The sequence below is a fragment of the Astatotilapia calliptera genome, chromosome 14 (genome assembly GCF_964374335.1).
Source record: "Astatotilapia calliptera chromosome 14, fAstCal68.1, whole genome shotgun sequence".
NCBI lineage: Eukaryota > Metazoa > Chordata > Actinopteri > Cichliformes > Cichlidae > Astatotilapia > Astatotilapia calliptera.
The window spans coordinates 773,563-781,277 of NC_137435.1; the positions used below are offsets into that span (position 1 = coordinate 773,563).

At 41.7% G+C, this 7,715-nt stretch overlaps 1 protein-coding gene across 1 annotated transcript; it reads left to right on the forward strand.

The window, feature by feature from the left end:
- The first annotated feature begins 3,732 nt into the window (after nucleotides 1-3,732).
- LOC113036487 (olfactory receptor 11A1-like) lies at nucleotides 3,733-7,247 on the forward strand. Its single transcript, XM_080289153.1, has one exon. It carries the CDS (start codon nucleotides 6,179-6,181, stop codon nucleotides 7,169-7,171), a length of 993 nt encoding a protein of 330 aa, XP_080145279.1. The 5' UTR covers nucleotides 3,733-6,178; the 3' UTR covers nucleotides 7,172-7,247.
- Nucleotides 7,248-7,715: the final 468 nt, after the last annotated feature.

A 7,715-nucleotide genomic window follows, 5' to 3' on the forward strand; every position in this document is an offset into this window, starting at 1 on the left:
ACGTTAAAGGGTGAAGTGTGGGCGTTGATCGTATATACCGGGACAATCGCACATACCTGTATAAAAGGACAGGTATGTGCATTATGTGGAACATCGTTGTTTTAACAACCCTGAAAATGGCAAAGAGACACGCTTACGAAGCACAGTTTAAACTGAAGGCCATCAGCTACGCGGAGGAACATGGAAATCGAGCAGCAGTGAGAGAATTTAAGATTAACGAATCAATGGTTCGCAAATGGAGGAAGCTAGAAAACAAGCTCCGGCAGGTCAAGAAGACGCAGCTGAGTTTCCGCGGACATAAGGCGAGGTGGCCCGAGTTGGAGGAAAGACTCGAGCGGTGGATCATCGAGCAAAGAGCGAGCGGGAGAAGCGTTTCGACGGTCACCATTCGGCTAAAAGCAGTTTCACTAGCTGAAGAGATGAACATTGAACATTTCCAAGGAGGTCCGTCTTGGTGCTTTCGTTTTATGAAACGGTGCCATTTTTCCATCCGGACCAGGACTACGGTAGCGCAGCAACTTCCAGCGGATTATAAGGAAAAGCTGGCCATCTTCCGCTCCTACTGCAGCAAACACATCGGCGACAAAAACATCCAGCCCAGCCACATCACAAACATGGACGAGGTCCCGCTCACTTTTGACATCCCGGTGAGTCACACTGTGGAGAAGAAGGGGACCAGCACGGTAGCGATACGCACAACGGGGTATGAAAAGTCTTCTTTTACTGTTGTGCTTGGCTGCCATGCTAATGGACAGAAACTGCCACCTATGGTGATTTTTAAGCGAAAGACTTTGCCTAAAGAGAAGTTTCCAGCAGAAATCATCATTAAGGCAAATGAAAAGGGCTGGATGGATGAGGAAATGATGAAAGAGTGGCTGAGGGAGGTGTATGTAAGGAGACCAGGTGGTTTTTTCCACGCATCACCATCGCTGTTGATCTGTGACTCTATGCGTGCCCATCTCACAGCCGATGTGAAAAAAACTAGTGAAACAAATGAACTGTGAGCTTGCTGTCATTCCGGGAGGCCTGACAAAGGAACTCCAACCGCTGGACATCGGTGTGAACCGCCCGTTCAAAGTAAGGCTGCGAGCGGCCTGGGAGCGATGGATGACCGGTGGAGACCACAGTTTCACTAAGAGTAGAAGGCAGCGCCGGGCGAGTTATGCCACAATTTGCCAATGGATTGTAGATGCTTGGGCTAACATGTCTGCTGGCACTGTTGTTCGAGCTTTCGCAAAAGCCGGCATCGTTTCCGAGGAGCCGCACAGCACGGAAAGTGACTCTGACAGTGAAGACAGTGAACCTGGCATGTTTGATGGAGATTTAGCGCAGCTGTTCAGACACAGAGGATGAGGACTTCGATGGGTTTGATTGATGATAAAAATGTGAGTACCAAACTTTGTTTTGCTCCTGCTTTATTTTTAAATACGCACACTTGTATGCTTGTGTGTTGTTGATGATGACGATTATTGGTAATAAAAATGTGAGTAAGGTACCGAACTCAGGTTTGCTCCCGCTTTATTTTTAAATACGCATACGGTACTTGTATGCGCCCTATGGTCCAGTGCGCCTTATGTGTGTGTTAAATACAGTAAGGGCACACATAACTGAGACTGCGCCTTTTAGCACAGTGCGTCTTATGGTCGTGAAAATACGGTAGTTACTTAGTTACTTTTTAAAAACACGATTTACAACCTGAATAGGTGATAGAGCGATAGATCTTTCAGCCCAATTCTACTTTTTCTACATAATCCATCATATAAAATGTAATCAGATGGAAAAGTCTCTTTTTAAACTTGTTTTATTAGTTTTAATCTTTTAACTTTATGCATCAAGCAAACATTTAATTATCTGCAACATTCTCTGACTGGAAGAAATTAGTTTAACATTTAAACCTATTTTCTGCACATTCCAGCACATAAAATAAAATGTTTTGTGTGTTTACACTCAGTCTTTCAAATAGATGCAAGTAAAACACAGCAGAAAATAAATAAAGTCAAAGACTCAGCGGTCCTGTTGCTCTATTTTCACCTGTAAAGCAGGAGTGGGGTAGGCGGAGGTTTACCCTGGTGCAGGTGTGCAGCGGTCAGTGGAAGAATCCGCGAGTTTCTCTGTGAGTTTCCCATCACGTCGTAGCTACTCGGTGCTTGTTGGAAGTTTAGGGGTTTTTTCGCTGTAAAAAGAAGTTTTCTTCCCACGCACAGCGGACACTAATGTTTTTGTCACTTTTTATGGAATCAAACTCAAAGTAAGGTCAGTACTGGAAGACTTATACCCCACGGATCAAACTACAACTCGTGCTGGTGGCAATTGTCCAAGCCTCAATTGCAAGCTGGTCTGGCTCCCCACAGGCTGAGACCTGCAACTGAGGCGATTTAAAGTTCCTAGCAGGACACTCGGGCAGAGGATCGCTCCAGCCCGATCACAGAAGCGTGGGTACGAGCAACAGTCCAGGATAAAAATAGAATAAAACCAGGTGAACCAGGAAAAGGTAAGCACACCTAATAAAAACAGTCTCACGACAAGCTAAAACAGGACAAGACAGCAGGCTCCACCGAGGAGGAGCCCTCACAACAGCGGCTAGGCAGGCGTCTTGATTCTCCAATTAAGGCTGGGCGAATTGCCACGGAGAGGTGAAGGCAGCGATCAAACCCCCAGGACCGGAGGCGCTTTACTCTCACTGGTGGAGATAACTCGAGCACCCCTCTCCACAACGCCGGAATAAATCAGAAAACTGCCGCGCTGTGGCTGTCATATTATCTACTCGCTTGCTGATCAGTCCGTCGCAGTGTGCCAGCATTTACTGCTGCTTTGCGCCAAATGCACGGGAGGAATGATCCAGAAAAACACCGGCTTAGCTTTATACGGGCTGACGCCACCATGCAATCAATATGCAGGTGGGTTCCCAGTTAACCGAGTTGCACAGCCGAGAGCGAGGGAGGGAGAGAGAAAAGGAAAGGCGAGTAGCCCATCCAGCTACATCAGCATAGGCTTCATTAGTAGCAACAGGCTATTGGTTCTAAAGACTTTCACTTTTTCCTTCACATGGTCAGAGAAATGTCCACATTTGTTTGTAAAGAACAAACACATTGAGGTGTTTGTATGTGACCTGTACATGAACGAAAGGCGTTCTGCTGTGCCGCCTTTCAAACAGCAATATCTGATCAATCTGTTTCCAGAGGTGGGTCGAGTATCCAAAAATTGTACTCAAGTAAGAGTAGCATTACTTTAAAATATTATTACTCAAGTAAAAGTTAAAAGTAGTCGTCAAAAAAGTTACTCAAGTAAGAGTAAAAAAGTACTTGGCGAAAAGACTACTCAAGTAGTGAGTCACTGTTTGAAATGTCCGATTTATTTTATAAATAAATGCTATCAGACAAAAAATAAATAAATATACAAACTTTAGTATTTTCAAAAGGAATATGTGTAAAAACATCAACAAAATAAGGCACAACAATTCTAATTTCCAGATTTCAGATTTTCACAACATCAAGCTGTTTTCACCAAAACCTGCAGTAAATAATATAAATATATAAACAGTGCAAACAATTTCCAGTGACAAGATGTGCTGCAAACTTTATATTCATCTTTGCTCCAAATGGCACAGCAGCCTCAGAGAAAACAGAACGAGGCATCTTCAACGTGTTCATACAAGGCAGCTCAGGTTACCATCAGTTGTATGGGTGTGCATCAGAGGTGTGGACTCGAGTCACATGACTTGGACTCGAGTCAGACTCGAGTCATTCATTTTATGACTTTAGACTTGACTTGAAAAAATGTTCTAAGACTTGTGACTTGACTTGGACTTTTACACCAATGACTTGGGACTTGAATTGGACTTGAACCGGTTTACTTGAAAAGACTTGATATTTTACCCCAAATATAAAATTTAACATGCATATTATATAGAGATTGAAAATGTGACGTCATTCACGGGTAGAACCGCAAAGGATTCTGGGAACTCGTGGCAAGAGGTACTAGCGCACGCAGGCTTTCAATTAAAATCAGTTATACAGCGATAAAAAGAAACACAAAAATGTCAAGAAGCTGTTGTATTATTAACTGCAATAGCCGGTCGCATGACAGCCACGGGAAGCCGACGGGTAAAGAGATCGGTTGTTATCGGATTACGTCGTTGAAGAGAAATTGTTCGAGCCATGTTTCCGAAGTAACAAAGACGCGACTGGATTGCAGCCATTCAAAGACCAAATATAACGTCCCAGAACCCTCCAGCTCACAGGTTAGTCTGCTCCAAGCATTTACACGAAGGTCAGTGTTTTTTAGTAGTTAATACCTCATTTTCATAACATAACTGGTGATATAGGTTACAAGCAAGTCTGGCGCTGAACAGAAATTGTCGCGCTATGCTCCTTTATTTATTGTGCATAAATAGTGAATTGTCCTGACACGATATTGCGTTTCGCTTCTGTTATTATGGTACATTGACAAAAACATATACTTTTATTCACAGGATAAAACAGGTTTTTGTATCACTAATTGCCCAGTACGATTACAGCATACAGTATTATTGTCACTGCTACATTTCTGTGATGCTACCAGAAATTATTTCCACTACTAATTAATTACCGTTGAGCTCAAAGGTCCTATTAATAAACGGTTAACGAATGTGTATTTATGAAGACGATTTGTGAGACTGGTAAACTTATGATACGTACGATGGTCTTTACTTTCTACACGGTGCATTTCAAGGTCCTGCACCCATCCGTCGGTAAACTGTACCTGGGCTTGTTGCAGTGACCTGAAGTTACTAAACTTCATGAGTGTGTGCACTCACTCCAAGAACCGTATGATTATAAATATGCATATAAATATGCTACGATGAGATAGCTGACTTCATCTAACTAGCAAATGTTTTCCAGGCTACGTTGGTGATTCAGTTTTTTTTTAATATGTATGATATTTTTGTCATGCGATTTTAAAGCTGGTCCTACAACCGCATCCAAGAATAACATGCAGCTTATCTCAGAACTGTCGGTGAAAATTATTCTTGGAGCTAAGTTTAATTGAGCTGCATTTTAAAGAGGTGCAATTTCACAATTTGTGTATATTTTCTAAGTTCACTATTTTGTCACGTGTTGAGAAAAACACAGATTTTAAAATTACATGGTCTAATATTTACATTTAGCATAACTGCAACATTATTTTTTCATTTGTTTTTTTTAAAGACTCGAAAGGACTTGAAATTCAAAATTTCAGACTTGTGACTTTACTCGGACTTTTACACCAGTGACTTGAGACTCGACTCTGACTTGCCTGACATTACTTGAGACTTGACTTGAGACTTGAGGATAAAGACTTGAGACTTACTTGAGACTTGCAAAACAATGACTTGGTCCCACCTCTGGTGTGCATCTATTTCTGCATATTCTTCACTCAGTGAGGTGATGGTTCAGCTTCAGCAGCAGTTTGCTCTCAGGCAGGGCCGTGCAGAGACGTTTAAAGGGGCGGGTGCTCAAAGTTAAAAAGGGGCACATTGAACCAGGCTGAATAACAACAACACACATTCATCAAGAATCTAATATGGGATTGCATCATACTATATCACTGCTGTGAGGTGGGGCAAGGCAAAGCAAACGTAGCCGATGTTTTACCTGATGGCTACAACGTTGCTGTTGAGGTGTTTCTGCTGCTCCTGCTGCTGATGGTGCTGGAGGGCGGGCTGTGTTGTACTCGAGTAAAAGGAAAAAGTATCGTGCAAAAAAGGTACTTTAAAAGTAATTTTTTTCAAAAACTTACTCAAGTAAATGTAACTGGTTACTACCCACCTCTGTCTGTTTCTAATTGTGCCCTCATACACTTTGACCTTTTAAACTCACACCTGCTGAAGTCATTTGATTATCGGTACCTAACTACTGCTGTGTCTCTCATCTTCGTACTTTCAGAAACAAGGATGGACCCGTGGGTGATGGGTAATGAGGTCATGCTGTTTGTGCACATTTAAACTGATGTGAATGGGTTACACAGTTGCAGCTCAGTGGGGAGCGACTGGTAGTCAGGCTGTGCTGTGCAGTGTCTCAGTTTTTGTATTGTATAGCAGAATGGTATGTTTGGAGAATGTTTCCAAGCTGTTCCTGTTATGTGACGTTAACTGAACTTCAGGTAACCTGCAAGAAAAGAACAAGAAACAAGTTCCTGTGAGGTATTCTGAGCCTCAAGGATGATGATAAACACTACAGAGATTACACATTTCACTCTAAGTCCCTACTTTGACACTGGTGCATACAGATACTTGTATTTCCTCATTATTCTTACGTCTTATGCTGCAATCATTTGTGCGAACCTCCTGCTGATTGTGGTTATCTGTGTGAACAGAAGCTTACATGAACCTATGTACATGTTTCTGTGCAGCCTGTTTGTGAATGAGCTGTATGGTAGCACAGGGCTGTTTCCGTTCCTCCTGCTTCAGATCCTCTCTGATGTTCACACTGTTTCTGTTTCATTTTGTTTCCTGCAGGTTTTCTGTGTGTACACTTATGCTTGTGTGGAGTTTATAAACTTTGTCGTCATGTCTTATGACAGATATTATGCCATCTGCTGGCCTCTTCAATATAAATCATGTATGACACTTAAAACAGTCACCTCGCTGATTTCTCTGACATGGTTATTACCTTTTATTATGATTGTCGTGCTTATATCTTTGAGTGCTCCTCTACAGCTCTGTGGAAACGTCATCAATAAAGTTTTTTGTGGAAACTACGCCATCATTAAACTGGCCTGCTCTGACACCAGAGTCCACAACATCTTTGGACTCATTTACACTTTCATCTCTGTCATTATTCCTCTTGTTTTAATCCTGTACACCTACGTGAGGATCCTCAAAGTCTGTTTTTCTGGCTCCAAGCAGACTCGACAGAAAGCCGTCAGCACCTGCACGCCTCACCTCGCCTCCATCTTGAACTTTTTCTTTGGTTGCTGTTTTCAGATATTACAAAGCAGATTTGACACCAGTGGTGTGCCAAATGTTTTTGGCATTTTATCATCATTGTACTTTCTGACATGCCAGCCGCTCTTCACACCGCTACTGTACGGGCTGAAAATGACCAAAATACGCATTGCATGTAAACAGCTGTTTTGTGGTTCACTGACACGTTTGTTCAGTTGTAGCAGTGATATCTTCTCCAAAAGCCACCAAAGTCAGAGTTATTGTTAATGCATGTCGATTAAAAGGAAACTTATTTTGGAGCTGAAATCATTCAAAATCTGTTTTTGTCAGTATGCTTGAACAAATAAACTAATATGAGTGACTTAGTTTTCTGTTGTGACGCTTGCAGCACGTAACATTTATTTTGTGTGATGTGTGTTTTTCACTTGAGCAGAGATAAACAGTCGGGTGGTTTGGGATCAGTGTGTCTAACTTCCAGAGGGAATGGATCAACACACAAACAGCAAAGTAAAAGCAAAAGATGATCCATCAACAACTGTACATAAACACTTTGAACAGATAACAAAATAAAAATATATTTTTGCTAATTCTTGCATAAAATTACGCATTTAAACTGAAATCACATGAATATAAAGTTCTATTGGTTGATAAATTTCCATCACATGATTCAAAGTGAACTCACTTACTGCCATTTAATAGTGAGAACATTTTCTATAAATATTAAGTCTCACAACACAACTGTTTCCCTCACTGAGATATTTGATCTTGCTGCACTGAAAAAATGGGATTAGGGGTTATGCTTTTCTTTCAT